Below are 16,049 nucleotides of genomic sequence, written 5' to 3'. Positions count from 1 at the left end.
TTATCCGCCGTGTTTTTTGTTTATGGTAGTTAGTTTGAATGAGTGAGTGGTGCAGTGACTTTGGATTATATAACCCATTGTGCTAAGTTTTGCGAGATTCTTGTATAACTATTAACAATTCTTGTGTATTAACGATTTTTATGTATTAATGATTCTTGTGTATTACCAATTCTTGTGTATTAATGATTCTTGTGTATTAATGATGAGTGAGGCGAGTAATGTAAATCTCGGGAGCGGTTCTGGTGGTAATGATGGCCGTAGAGAAGGTCAACAAGTAAAGCCCCAAGCCAAACATGACTACTGTAAGAGGGTCAAGAAGAGGAAATACACCCTTGAAATGAAACGAGAGATGCTTGACATGATCAAAAGTTGTGCTCATACCTGTGAAATAATGCATAGGTTCAACTGCCCTGAATCAACCATATGCTCCCTTAAGAAGAACAAGGAAGCCTTAACTGCTTCTGTGAATGTACTGTATTCTTAAGATTTTCTAGTAACAGGACATTCTCCGATACTTCACAATAAAACTTATTGCTTGTTATCACAGAACATTACCTTCACGAGTGGGTGGAAAGAAGAAACCGCAAGCAAGGCGACCTGTCTGGGCCACAGATAAGGCATCAAGCACGTGTTAATTATGCTGCAGTTGCAGAGAAGAAACGCGTTAACTCTCCACCACCGTTCAATGCTTCTGTTGGTTGGTTGCTTGCTTGCTTTTAAGAAGCGTTATGAAGTCAAGTTTGACCACTACATGGGGAAAGTGCATCGGCTGATGTCGAAGCAGCAGAAAAATATCTACCTGTCTTTCAAGTTCTTGTGAAAGAGGGTGGTTATTGTCGAGACCAGATCTTCAATTGTGACTAAACTGGCATTTTCTGGAAGCACTCGCCTAACACCACTCACTGCCAAGGATGAAAAACAGACTTCAAAGGACAGGATTATAGTTTAATTCACAGATAATGCAAGCGAAGATTTCTTGATGAAACCTCTAGCTGTTAACCGTGCTGCCCGTCCTACAGCCTACCATCATGCCAATATGTCACAACTCAATGTTTATTGGACGTCTAATATGAAAGCTTGGGTTATAATGTCTTTATGCACCGATTGGTTTGACAAGCACTTTGTTCCTGATGCCCAACAGTACTGCTGGAGAAAGAACATTGACTTCAAAGTGGTCTTGGTGATGGATAATGCTCCTGGTCACTAAGTTTCTAATTGGATGCCACCCTAATGTAAAAGTTATCTTCCTTCCTCCTAACACCACATCGCTTCTGCAGCCACTTGACCACAAATTCATCAGTAACGTTAAACTGTTCTACTATCAGTCATTCCATAAAGACTTTCGACAGCAGAGAGACTCATTAGTTGAGTTACAACAAATCGAGGCAGAACTCTCTGACAGTGACCAGGCTCTACCAGCACCAGCTAACCAGGACGAGAAGGAGGAGGAGGTGGAGGAGGCAGAGGAGGAGATGGTAGATGACCCAACTCCTAGCACCTCACACACATCACCCTGCAACCGTTAAGTTTTGCCAGTTTGTGAATTTTGGAAGAAATATAAAAATAATATAAAAAATGCAGTGGACAGAAATGTTGACGTATGGCGTAAGATTAATGTTACAACAGTGCTATACGCATGAAAGCCTTTGTTCACTATCTCCGAGGTAAGTGGGGCAGAGCAGACTGGGACAAGTGGAGAGAGGCAGTCCGTGGCAGCAACACTAATGGACACAGTCGAGGCAGCGTGATCAGTCCCAGCACCGGGATTTTCAGATGGTCAGGTTGAAGATTTGCGAGAAACAATTGGTCAACATCAGCAGCAACCGACAATTGAAGAAATGTTGGAGGAGGATGAAGAACAAGAATAACAGCAAGCAACACAAGAGGATGACGTTAAGCCTGGTGAACCTACAACACGCCAGCTGACTGAGTTGCTCACAACCATCACACGTTTCAGTAAACAGCTAGAAGAATATGATACCAGGCCTCATCCTCAGAGCCATATCTGTCCTGTTATCAATAAAGTTATAGAGAATACATGTCCCGAGTTAATGCTCATCAGTAGGCCCTTATTACTCGGCACCTGTGCAAGGCCCAGCCTGTTATTAATGCCTTGGCAAACATCACTTTAGGAGATAATGATGGCACCACCAATGATGATATTGAAGTGTCGGGTGACTTGCTGGTGGAAGAGCTGCCTCAAGACTTTGAGGGATTTGAGGCTGTGAATAGAGGAGGTGTAGAGGACGGAGCAGGGAGGAAGCACTAACCAGCCCTCCCTGCCTCGGAACCCATCAACCAGCCCCGTCAAGCATTTCGCTGACTCCATCAAGGTAAGTTATTCTTCAGTGAGTGTATATAAATATTGTTATCAACAGTAAGTACAATATAAATATGTCTGAATACATTACAGTAATATCATTTTCTGGGTGGGTTGTAGGTTGTTATAAGGGGGTTGGAGTGACACCACGGAACCAATTAGGCTTGTTTACATGTATTTCAAGGTCACTTGTTTTGCAATTTTAAATTTTGCGATGCTAAAACAGGTACCAATTAGTCGCGAAACTTGAGATCCTACAGTAGAGCAAACCCTGTACTTAATTTCTAACCTTTAGCTGTGTATTATAGGATTTTAGGTTTGACTCTCTGGTATCATTTCCCCAAACCCCTTATTTCCCACCAGACCCAACCCTTGCCAACCACAGTTTTGCCAACCTCAGGAGAGTTCTAGATTGTAACCCCTACGGTTGGTGAGGGATTACTGCAAGAGAAATGAAGTAACATTAGAGATGTAGATGGTACGGCAACAGCCTACACTAACCCTGGAGATGGGCTAATGGAATCTCGGTTCCCTGGAAGGTCATGAGGAGAAAGTGACTCTCGCCGTTGTGCCCCACGAGGCCCAAGACGACTTGATGGACGAGATGATCTGGATGACAGTGATGTGTTGTTGCTTTTGATGGAAGCTGACCTCAGGATACCCTAGAGAAGACAATACTAATAAGAGATCAGAAATTGACCCCAAAATCCCATTTCATAGCTGTATCACATAACTTAAGTAGAGCCAAACAATTTTATGGGTGGAAAATCCAGGGTTCCTATGACCCCAACATATCTGAATAGAATCAATATGAAAATTATTGAAAACCCCTAACCTTTAATAGAAAAGTTACCACTTTAGGCTGATGGCTATGAGTTTTTAATCTCATATTAAGATATGTATTCCCCAACCTTCATACAACTGTTATAGCATTCTCCTGTGGGTTGACCCTTTTGTTCCAGCTCACTTCAGTAGCCCTGAAAAGGAGGGAGGGATCTGAGTTGCCCGATATAAGTTTATAATACATTAACTGAGGAGTATGCGTCGTGTTGCGTCTCCGTAACAAAGCGTGTTCGGCATTCGGGCCTTCGTTGTTGAGCGGCAGAAATTGGACAGTGATTACATAAGATCACCAAGATCGTCTTAGTGATGTGAAAGTGTAAATCGATGTAGGATTTTTAATGCTAGACGCGATTGTATTTTTGAAAACTCAATCTCCACCGAGTTGGAGACACAGCCCAAGTCAAGAGGCCTACAACCACAAAATCATTGCCATATGACAAAGCTTTTATTTTATATTTTTACAGAGTTGTGGTCATGGCTGTGATAAAGGTCAACCAGGGAGTGTAGTACTGTGCCTTTAGTTAGATCAGTTCATAGTGTCATCAGTGACTGCAGAAGAGGTTGTAAATAACTTAAAGTGAATACAAATTGGCAAGCAAGCTGGAAAGGCACCACTGCCAGCTGAAACCAAGTCGTGTTGTAGGTGCCAGAGACTTTAAATTTTATTTTGATTGTGTGCTTTCTCAAGGACTGAAACTGTGCCTACAATACACCATTCACAGGGAGATACAGTGTACTCAGTGATAGCACATAGAGATATAGTCGTTGATGAGAAAAGGAAAATAAAGTATAAGGAAATACTAGTTAAAATAAAAAAATAAATAAAATCAACAAGCTTGGCTATCCTTAAAGGCATGCTATTACTACCCCAAAGAAAGTTTTATTTTATTTTTCTGTGTTCCTAAAGAACTTACTGGGTGTATAAAATCCGTTATTCATAACAAAATGCAGTGTACATAGAGATAGCACATAAATACTGACAAACACCGAAGTGAACTGAAAAATAAAGAGAAGAAAAACAGAAGACAACTGTAAAGGCAACAGGGGAGGTTAACACCAGCAGAGGGCAGCTAAGAACTGTTCTTTTTTCTCTTTATTTTTAAATAGGTGTAGATCTATACACAGTCTGCACCCCCCCCTCCCCACACAACAACAACCATGAGTACGATATGTGATTACTGCAAGGAGACCTCGGATATGGAGGATACAGGCCTGACTAATGCAACGTTTAGGACGATGCAAACTGCCGTAAAGCATGAAAGCTGTTGCTGGTATTGCCCTGACTGCGTAGTCAAGGTGAATGAGGCGATTGCAAACCATAGGGGAACGAGTTCCCTAAGGAAGAAAATAGATGAAGCTGGAGCCTTGCTGGTTGCCAAACTAGAACAATTTGGGAAAGAGATCCTTGCTAAGACTGAGGAAGTAGCCGACAGAATGGAGGTGGTTGCTAAGAGGAGTTATGCTGAGGTATTAGCAGGGCCACGGGAGGTGGCAGAGAGTAATGCAGGATCAGAACAGGTTCTACAGCAGCTAGGGACTCTGAAGAAGGGTGACGAAGGAACAACGGGAATGTTTCCAGCGCAGGAACAATGTAATAGTTTTTGGAGTCCCTGAGAGCAAGGCAGAGGGAACTGAGAGTAAGATAACACACGATAAGATGCAGTTTAAGAATATTTGTACAGAGGTTCTGAAGATGCCATCAACCCCACAGGATGTAAGGAGGCTGGGACAAAAGCAAGGGGACAAGCCTCGCCCCCTCAGTATCACACTAGTGAGTGAGGAGGAGAAATGGGAGGTTATTCGGCAGGCAAAAACTTAGCAAGGAGCGAGGCATTTCGGAGTGTATTCATTCAACTAGATCGCACGATAATGCAGAGGGAACAGCACAAGAAGCTCCTGTAGGGCTTGAAGCAGAGAAGGGAGGAGTTGAGGAGGAGCGGGGATGGGTGTACATGGGTTGTATTCAGGGAGAGAGTGGTGGAAGCAAGTGTGCCAACACATGGCTGGGGATCAGCAGTGCACCCTCCACCCGCTCTACCCCTCCGCCCGGGAGGTGGCACCAGCTCTGCCTATCAGCCGGGAGGCAAGCGCCTTGTAAACAATGACATTTCTAACCACACCCTGCAAAATACAGTGTACTTAGCAAATGCTGCAGCTTCTGAGAATGGGGGGGGGTGGCGGGGTTACTACTAAGAACAGAGACGTTACCGAGAACAAATTCTAGCTTGAATGTCATGTACACTAATACTGACACGTTCCTTGATAAGATAGAGGAGTCTGAAACACTACTGAAGGTACACCAACCAGATATTGTAGGAGTTGTAGAACTGTTGTACAAGAACAGGAGAATTTATCCAGAGTGTTGCTGGATATGACTCATTTTCGAACCTTTTCTCAAGAAACTTGCAAGAGGGGTGTGGTTATCTATGCTAGGCAAGAACTTAGAGCCAGCCAGGCGAGGGTAAAGGAAGAGGATGTTTTTGAAGAGTCCAAGTGGTGTAAAATTAAACTAAAGGGAGGGGACTTACTTATTGTCGGGTGTATCTACAGATCCCCAAACTGTGGCCCACTAAATCAAAGGAGATTAAGAGCCTTAATAGACAATGCGGCGATGCTCAACCCTAGCCACCTCCTTATCATGAGGGACTTTAACTATGGCGACATCGACTGGAGAAACGAGTTCACCCCAAATGATTTGAATAACCCTGCTACTCTTTTTGTAGGAACTCTGAGAGATAATTTTCTGTTCCAACATGTTAGAGACCTGACACATTACAGAGGGGAGCAAACACCCAAGCCACTAGACCTCATCATAACAAACGAGGAGGGTATGGTGGCCAAACTGAAACACCTTGCCCCAGTTGGCACCAGTCACCATATAGTGTTGTCATTCAGATTTAACTGTTACCTAGTTCAAGATAAGGCCAGGCCAAGGTGCAAATATTACAAGGGAAATTACAACGGGATGCGGGAAGAGATGAGGGGTATCCACTGGCCTGACTCATAAAGGCACAAGAACGCAGACACTACACTGAATATCATAACTAGTAAAGTGACCCATTTGATCGATAAATATATACCCAAGACCAAACCCAGTACCTCTAGGAATACAAGGGGATCCCTACACATGAACCATGCGGCGGTTGACAAAGTTAAGAAGAAAACCCAGAAATTCAAGACGTGGGTTAGGTCAAATGATGAGCAGGACAGGAGGATGTATGCAAGAGCCAGAGACCAAGCAAAGATAGAATGTAGAAAGGCTCAAAAGGAGTTCCAGAGGCTGGTTGCAAGCAAGGTCAAGTCAAACCCAAAGGCGTTTTACCGCTATGCAAAGTCGAAATTAAAAACGCGAGTAGGATTATCAGACCTGAGGCTTGAAGATGGTAGTTATGCAGATTCTGACCAGGATAAAGCTGAGGCATTGAACAGCTTCTTTTCCTCGGTGTTCACAAGAGAGGATGCAATTAACCTTCCTGTGTTTGAGGACAGACTGTTTGACACAGCACTGACCCACATTGTGTTCACAGAAGAGGGTATTAGAACTAAACTGTCAAAGCTAAAGGTCCATAAGAGTCCCGGACCTGACATGGTGCATCCTAGAGTGCTAAGAGAGTTGAGCAAAGAGCTTACCGAGCCCCTGAAGATCCTGTTTTGTAAATGCCTGGATGAACAAAAGGTCCCCAGTGAATGGAAAGTGGCTTATGTGAGTCCTATCTTCAAGAAGGGCAATCGTCACTCCACGAACAACTATAGACCGGTGAGCCTGACCAGCATAATGTGTAAAGTACTTGAGAGTATTATGAGAGATGCCGTAGTGGAACATCTACTACGAAACAACCTTGTAAAGGATTGCCAACATGGTTTTATGCTGGGGCACTCCTGCTTAACACAACTGCTCAAGGTATTGGATATTTGGACCCATATTCTGGAACAGGGTGGTAATATTGAAAATTTCTACCTAGATTTTGCCAAGGCTTTCAACAATGTACCCCACGAAAGGCTGAAAATCAAACTGGAAGGGTACGGAATTCGGGGAAATGTCCTAGCGTAGATAGAAGACTTTCTACATGACCGCAAGCAGTGTGTGGTGATTAAAGGCACGAAATCATCATCCGTACCTGGCACAAGCAGGGCAGTGTATTGGGCCCGCTGTTGTTTGTTTGTTTCATAAATGACATGCCTGACGTTGTACACTCCTCCATACAAATGTTTGCCGATGATGCCAAGTTATTTCGGGAAATCAAGAACCAAGTGGACTGTGAAGAGTTGCAGAAGGACCTCTGTGGGCTCCAAGAATGGTCAAAGAAATGGCTGCTGAGATTCAATGTCACGAAGTGTAAGAAGATGCACCTGGGGCATATCAATGTTAAGGAGGCGTATTATATGTCCCAACGGGATGAAGAAACTGCACTATTTGAGACTGAATGTGAGAAGGACCTAGGTGTGTATGTTGACAATGAGCTGAAGTTCTCGGGCCATTGTGAGAAGAAGGTAAATCAGGCAAATAAATTATTGGGTCTTATAAGAAGATATCACTCAGATATCTAGACGGTCCGTCTCTTGTAAAGATCTTCAGTAGTGAAGTGCTTCCCCATCTGGAGTACTGTCACCCCGTCTGGTCCCCGAGATATGCTAGGGACTGTCAGTTGGTTGAAAATGTTCAAAGGAGGGCCACCAGACTGGTGCCTGCACTTTTGAATTTTTTCACTATCCTCAACATATAAATATAAATGTAAATAAAAGCCACTTGATAAAAAAATATCTCCAAATTTTAAATATCTTCAATTTAAATGTCATTATCTCAGTTATTGCCAGGATGACAGTTACTTTTTTTTTTTGTTTTTTTTAAATCTTAGATGTCCCACTAGCAAAATATAAAGAGTAGTTCTCTATCCACCACATGCACACACATACCCCTCAGTTAATGTATTATCAGTATACTGATAGCTCAATGACTGGGTCAGGTTACTCAGGTAAGGAACAATATCAAAGGAGGGTAAATCTATCACCAACCCTTCCTAGGATCTTTTCAGAGAAGAAACCTTGAAATTGAAAATGTTTGTAGTAAACCATGAGCATACCCAGAGGAGGTATATCTCTGATTATGGAAAACAAGACTAGCCTAACAGTTGTACCCAATCTGAGACAGAAGAACAGAGGCAGACTGTCCTCCTTCATTGAGCCAAAAAACTGGAGAAAGAGGAATAAGAAATACTATATGTGGGAAAAACAGCATTCATTTAGCATGGTTCAGGAGCTCTTCACCACGGCTAAACCAAACTACAAGTACATAAATAATTTGTATTCAGTTTCTCATTAACCTGTATGTAACTTTATTTTCTTTAGGATGAAAGTATGTTTTTTAAGAGCATTAATTTTTCAAGACACTGTCACATAAGGTGCACAGCAAATTTACTGCAAGCCATGGCATAAGGGTAATCAATTTTAGTCATCAATGTCAGGGGTACCAGGAGCCCTGGGCTGTCAATCTATATACTTTATGCATCTGGCTATACGAGTGTTGCCTAATCCAGGGTCTGACTATAAAATATCAGAAACAATTACTACAAAGTTTAAGGTAAAAATGGATTAAAGTAAGTCAAATCAAGAAAGAATATACAGTATTTATCATAAAGAAATTTCATTATGAGAAAAAAATGATAATCACAAGTTTTTTATGTTACGTATTTATCTTGTGGTATTAATTTTTAACAGTGTTGAAACATACACCTGGCGACAGTATAGTAATGTGTACCTGTGGACGGTCATACTGGTCGGGAGTAGAGCAGTAAAGTGCCATAGCAGGGCTGAGCCTGTTGTTGAGATCCCCACGTCCACTAGGCTCCAGGGTGGCGTGGGGCGAACCTTGGGGTGTGGCAGCAGTGTGTGTGATGATTGGTGGGTACCCTAGATGGGCAGTGGGTGTAGACATAATGGGTGTGAACCCTGCAGGAGTGGGTGGGATCTCACGACCAGTTGACTGTGGCATATGCAGCAACTTGCTCTCTGAAGGGGACAGTGCTGGTGTGAGCCACATCTTATAAGAGATAAATGTGTGTAGGTATATTAGTGATGGTCATGAGAGGAACTTACACATAACTGAGGGAAGATTTACAGATATGGATAAGCTGTGATGCACAAAAGCACAACAGTACAAAACAAAATGTAAAGATGGTGGACAAAGATGTTGATGATGGTCAAAACTGAATAAATCAGGAACAAAAATTGTTTTGTCAAGACTAGTTCTGTGAAAATAAATGAAGAGAGTGAGGAATTTGAAGTGAAGATAGGGGTCCATTAGGGGTCTGTTGGAGCCCCCTTCTGTGTATTTTAGTGCTAGATGCATTATTACAGGACTTTAGGAGTGATCTGCCCTGGGAATTGTTGCATGTTGATGACTCAGGGCTGATAGCAGATAGTATTGAAGAGGGAGTGGAGAAATGTAAGATATGGAATGATGGAATAGAAACAAAAAGCCTGAGACTGAATGTGGCCAAAACAAAAGTGCCATATTAATTAGTGGTGTGGGTGAGGGACCCATGGCAGAAAGTTGGAAAGTGGAAACCAGCCAAATGGTAACTGTAAGATGTTAGCAAACTCAGTAATGTGTAGTGGGTGTGGAAAGTGGGTACAAAAAGAGGTGTAAATGAGTAGATAGCAGATTGAAGGATGTTACTAACATTAAGTGACCTGTATGGCCTTAGATAGGCTGGAGAAACTTAATATTGGGAATATATCTCTGGACTGTATCAATAAGTTCCCTTACTTTGGCTAATTTATAATAAAATCAAATATTCTTGACTGAAGTAGGTGACTAGTGCTGAAGTGTAATTGCATTTCTTACCCTTCTCAATATTACACTTGGGGTCATCATCGAGCAACTTCTGCCGCAGCTGGTTCTCTGTGACCCGGTCCTCGTTGCCCTTAAGATGTCGGTGTTCATCGTCAGCTCCCTCCAAGGTGGATACCGACCGCTTCTTCTCATCCTAGTGTTGACCATAAACACTTTAGTGTCGTCTTAAGTGCATTCTTAAGTGTCACAGTTAAGGACCTTTTTGCTAGTTATACGGTGTCTCAGTAGGCTTCAATATCAATTACTTTCTCACATCAATATTCAATTTAGGTTATCCAATAAACATGGAGGAATCTTTGAGAAAATCCGACTAATCTTATAATTAACTATAGCATACCTATAGTATATAATGAACTACAAAAAGTATTATTAAAATCAGACAAAAGCCTCAAATTCTGGAGATTTGATTTTGATGAGAAAGGAACCTACTGAACTCAAAAGAGATCTAGTGATCACCATATAACCAACTACTCAGGAATCAAAGGGCCAATGTTTGGAAGGTACAAGCTTTCTCATCCAAGAGAATGTGGCAGATGGGATGACACCACTTGGAACACTAATAAAGTTAAGTAGGAGTAAAGACTTGTTTACATTCTCTGCATACAGCGGATCTATGAGAAATAATGTCAGGTCTTGTGATCCAGTGTATATGAGACAGCAAAAAATATATTTACATTGTTTAGTGAAGCATTAATATTAACTACATGGAACAGACACAAAATATACTATTAGACCTTATCAACTTCAAGTTTGTTTCTAAAGTAAAAAGAAACAAATTCAGGAACTGCAGAGAAAGGGAGAAGAAACAAGGTACAAGACAATAGGACCATTACATTAGCTAAGCCACCCATACACATGCTTCACTGTCCTTATGGAGGAGAATTTCATATATATATATAGAGAGAGAGAGAGAGAGAGAGAGAGAGAGAGAGAGAGAGAGAGAGAGAGAGAGAGAGAGAGAGAGAGAGAGAGAGAGAGAGAGAGAGAGAGAGAGAGAGAGAGAGAGAGAGAGAGAGAGAGAGAGAGAGAGAGAGAGAGAGAGAGAGAGAGAGAGAGAGAGAGAGAGAGAGAGAGAGAGAGAGAGAGAGAGAGAGAGAGAGAGAGAGAGAGAGAGAGAGAGAGAGAGAGAGAGAGAGAGAGAGAGAGAGAGAGAGAGAGAGAGAGAGAGAGAGAGAGAGAGAGAGAGAGAGAGAGAGAGAGAGAGAGAGAGAGAGAGAGAGAGAGAGAGAGAGAGAGAGAGAGAGAGAGAGAGAGAGAGAGAGAGAGAGAGAGAGAGAGAGAGAGAGAGAGAGAGAGAGAGAGAGAGAGAGAGAGAGAGAGAGAGAGAGAGAGAGAGAGAGAGAGAGAGAGAGAGAGAGAGAGAGAGAGAGAGAGAGAGAGAGAGAGAGAGAGAGAGAGAGAGAGAGAGAGAGAGAGAGAGAGAGAGAGAGAGAGAGAGAGAGAGAGAGAGAGAGAGAGAGAGAGAGAGAGAGAGAGAGAGAGAGAGAGAGAGAGAGAGAGAGAGAGAGAGAGAGAGAGAGAGAGAGAGAGAGAGAGAGAGAGAGAGAGAGAGAGAGAGAGAGAGAGAGAGAGAGAGAGAGAGAGAGAGAGAGAGAGAGAGAGAGAGAGAGAGAGAGAGAGAGAGAGAGAGAGAGAGAGAGAGAGAGAGAGAGAGAGAGAGAGAGAGAGAGATAGATACTTGTTTTAATGCATCACTTGTTCCATTACTCCATGCAGGATGACTTGTGCAGTGCATATACACGCTTATGCTGTGGTCCTGACTGATGCTGCTACAAGATATGAATTAGAATGCTAAGGAGTAAAGGGGCAATAAAGAGGGATGATCAACGTTGGAGTCACAGGTCAGGGGCAATCACAAAGGGTACTATGCCAGTGTGATATGTTAGTACTCTGGTGTGAGACGTGTTGAGAACATGTTCTACATATTAGGTCATTAGTAAAATCAACCATGAACTGGCATTATTTCAAAGTTCACTATAAACCTACTTTATGCAGGTTTATCGTATGAAGAATTCGACCGAGTGACGCATGACAAACGTAACACATTTAAGTCCCTAACATGACACAATGGTGAAATCATTAACAATGGTCTATGACAGACCATACACGAGTAAAACTACAAGGTGTTGTGCTCTCATAGGGGATACTAACAAGGTAAACTTTATATAGATAGATATATAATAAAAAACATACTTCATAGTAACAGAACAATGAAGTAAACAGTAAATGTTTCAGTGATGAACAGTATTAAAAAATGGTTAAGATATAAAGCTCTGAGGAGATGTAGGTGATCTGATCATTCTCTTTGGCAGGTGGGTCATGTGCAGAGGGAATATTGTTACATCTTACAGTTCATTTCCTCTTCTTCTATAAGAAAGAGTCAGAATGTAGTCTCAAGTGACCTTAAAGGAAACAAATATATTTGCTCTAACAGGTTAGGAGAATCACACCACATTCCACAAATTTACCTACAGGTAATAGTAAATTAAACTTCATGAACCACATTTGTAAATTTTGAAATAAAATTACAGTACTGTGTAATATAGTGACTTTTAAAACTTAGAGATTAATAGCATTAAGGCAGTGTGACTTTAGAAAAAAGTATTTAGTCTTTTACTAAGTTTTCTGATCATTATAGTATACAAGTGCTTCAAAATAGGTGTGTGAACATTATTATGTTCTCTTGACAGGCTCCACCTCCTGAAAGTTGCTGAGTTCATCAGATAATCACCAACTCCAAAAGCTATAATATCTTTAATGATTAAAGAAGGTATTGGTATAATCAGAGTAACAGTTATGGTGCTTCAAGGGTTTAACTGTGTTGTGAGGACAACAACAGCACGTTTGTTACAGAGTACTGGAGGTAACACGGGTTGTCAGTCTCTTGCACGGTACAGGATGTGTACAGTAAATCATGGAGTTATTTTTATGAGACCAGGACAGGAAGGTGAGCGACAGGCATACAATCTTCAAAGGGCCTGTCTCTCAAGGTTCCGTCTACAACCATCAAGTGGATAAATAAAAACAAACCAAAAGTGCATCAAGATACCCAATTCATTTCAGGGGACAACACACACTAGTCAACCCCTAAATGGGCTACATTTTCTATAAACGTGCACCTGAGCTACAGCATCAGCTGCTACTTATTTTGGTAATAGGCACTTGCTGTCTTCTACAAAGTATTGTATTCCTGGATGTTTCCATTAACTACTTTCAAAATTTACTGTGTCCACTCTACATGAGCTCTAATGGAGTACTGTACTCAAAAATCACTTTATATATATATATATATATATATATATATATATATATATATATATATATATATATATATATATATATATATATATATATATATATATATATATATATATATATATATATACATATATATATATATATATACAGCTAGACCCCGACTTACGACTGCTTCACTTACGACCGTCGGACTTACGACCGCAGCAGTTGACCATTTTTTTTTTTTCTTCCAAATGACACACGCATTTTCTATACCGAAACGTTTCCAGTTAATGTAGTCTCCATGTATAATTAGAAAATTATGGGGGCCCCATGTGCATTCAGCTGACTACATTAAAGGTAAGTGCTCAGTCACACTGTATCCATTCCTCATTATTTATTACTTTCACTGTACTGTACTGTATTTCATTGTAGATTTTTTATTAATTTTTTTTTTATCTATGTCGGACTTACGACCATTCGGACTTACGACCTGGATTTGGGTCCCTAACCCCGTCGTAAGTCGGGGTCTAGCTGTATATATATATATATATATATATATATATATATATATATATATATATATATATATATATATATATATATATATATATATATATATATATATATATATATATATATATATATATATATATATATATATATATATATATATATATATATATATATATATATATATATATATATATATATAATTTGTGTGTATACACAGAGCAAAATGCGCAATATTACTGACAAGACTCAAGTGTCCAAGGCTAACAAAATTTTTTACTCTGAATTAAAAAAACCACAAAATATAGCCAAAATATAAGGCTACTCAGAGTGCCTAATGCTACACTGGGTAACATGATGTTATTGGGATGGGACACGCCTAGCCACCTGATGCTGACACACAGTGAGTTGCAGCCATCATAATGTCGGTACCTCAGCTGGCTGGACACCTTCATGATGACTTGCAGATGAAGTTGGTTCTGCTTGGATACCAATAGCTTCCTCTACACCTTGAGACTGTTGCATAGCATTACTCTTTGACATGTCTGGAGATGTGCTTTTGGGTATATCCAGTGAGGTGCTTCTGGACATCACCTTCGTGGTTATGTCTTTCGTCAGCTCACTTGATGAACCCTTATGTGCCTCTTTTGTTATACTTCTGGTCACAACCTCCTCAGACATGCCTTCAGCCATCACCTCTGTAGATGTGCCTTTGGATATCACCGATGTAGCTGGGTCTATAGACACCTCATTCTGAGTGCCATTAGACACAACTTCTGATGATATGCTTTTAGGTAACTTGGAGGTTTTGCCTTTGGACAGGTCTGTGAGTTTGCCCTTTGATAATTCACTTGGTGTTTGCTTGGAGAGCTTACAATGTGCAGTCTTGGTAACTTTCCCAGGATTTTCCTTGGCCGCCTCTGAGAGGCTAGTTTTGGAGAGTGAAGTCTTGTCTTCATCTTCCGTTGGTCCTGGATTATCATCGCCACTTTCATGGTTTGCCTCTTCTAAGGCTCTCTGACTTTTTCTTTTTTGCTTTTCCAGTTGTTTCTGCTCTTTTTCTAAACGCTCATTCCGCTAAAAGATCAAATCACATGGTTAGTTATACTGTATGGGAAATCAAGTGATGATTCTCCATACACAGTTCAATAATTATGTCAGTTGCCCTGACTATATTAGAGCAATAAGAAAAGCTATTCTATGTTGTGCTGCAAGACCCGGCAGCCTGGTGCATCGTGTACAGATTATTAAATCTACAAGAGCACGGCTACTCAACAGCTGTAACAAGCAGAGATCAGTTACACAAGGATACCAATGGGGGTAACAAGGAGTCATTCCCTCATATGTCAAGTAGATTAAAATATGTCAACTTCAGCTCCTCACTAGAATTTAGTCATCTACAATGCGGAAGTGAGTTACATCACTACAACCCATTTGTAACAATAGAAGAGTCATGTGGTACTGTACTCGGTTCTTAAAGGAAAATAGTAATATCCTAGAGCGAAGAATTATTTACCATGACACTGCATAGAGAGAGATATTACTCTCACAAATATAAAATTGTAACTAAAAACACAGCCATGAAGTAACATAATCAATCAAAAAGAACAACCTCCAGGGAACAACAAGTATCTGCTGCACACACTGGGCCATTAATCAACAATATAACTTCACCAACTTATCTGATTTACTCAAACTTAATAACAGGACAAGTTAATTTTTTACAAACCAATTTCCAAATTAATGCTTTGGAATATATGCTGTAATTGCTCCTAAATTTCAGTAAATAAGAGGAACTACTGTACTGTACTGTAATCATTTTTTCATAGTTTACAGGGTGTTGTACTGAGCTTATTTTATAAGACAAAGTCAACCCAATACTGTACGTATACAGATGTGTATTGTAAATCAATAACTGCACTCATTGCAGCGCAAAAACTGCGTGTTGTGATATTTTTTGTATAATGTGCTTATGAATACATATACAGTACTATCTGGTAATCTTGAATTTAATGGGACTAAAATCATGAGTGCCATTCCTCAAATTCAGTGAGTCTGGGAACTCTCTGAAGTATCACATACAGCTACATTATAAAATTTATCATTCATAAACTAAACCAAACTAACCCAACCTAACCTAAATTAGAAATGTTTTGGTGAAGCTCAAGCTCAGGTTAGGTTAGGTTAGGGTTTTGTTGCTCGAGAATTCACCTAACAAGCAATTTTTCATGAATGTATATCACTTATTAAGCAGGGCCTTACTATATGCAGTACATATAGTAT

General features: G+C 40.6%; 1 protein-coding gene across 6 annotated transcripts in view; it reads right to left on the bottom strand.

The window, feature by feature from the left end:
- The window catches only part of LOC121878323 (voltage-dependent T-type calcium channel subunit alpha-1G-like), a 170,252-nt gene that overhangs the window by 71,675 nt on the left and 82,528 nt on the right, over positions 1–16,049 (bottom strand). For 5 of the 6 annotated variants that reach the window (XM_042384452.1, XM_042384448.1, XM_042384447.1 and 2 more), the window contains 4 exons: positions 14,199–14,843; positions 10,008–10,149; positions 8,919–9,169; positions 2,822–2,982 (listed from right to left, as the gene is read on the bottom strand). In XM_042384452.1, the coding sequence (XP_042240386.1) occupies positions 2,822–2,982; positions 8,919–9,169; positions 10,008–10,149; positions 14,199–14,843 (1,199 nt within the window). The remainder of the gene's footprint in view (positions 1–2,821; positions 2,983–8,918; positions 9,170–10,007; positions 10,150–14,198; positions 14,844–16,049) is intronic. The other variant, XM_042384451.1, reaches the window with a different exon arrangement.

The sequence above is a fragment of the Homarus americanus genome, unplaced genomic scaffold, assembly GCF_018991925.1.
Source record: "Homarus americanus isolate GMGI-L3 unplaced genomic scaffold, GMGI_Hamer_2.0 scaffold41027, whole genome shotgun sequence".
In the NCBI taxonomy this organism is placed as follows: domain Eukaryota; kingdom Metazoa; phylum Arthropoda; class Malacostraca; order Decapoda; family Nephropidae; genus Homarus; species Homarus americanus.
Note: the sequence above shows the minus strand (reverse complement) of the source record. Positions and strands in the feature narration are given on the sequence as shown.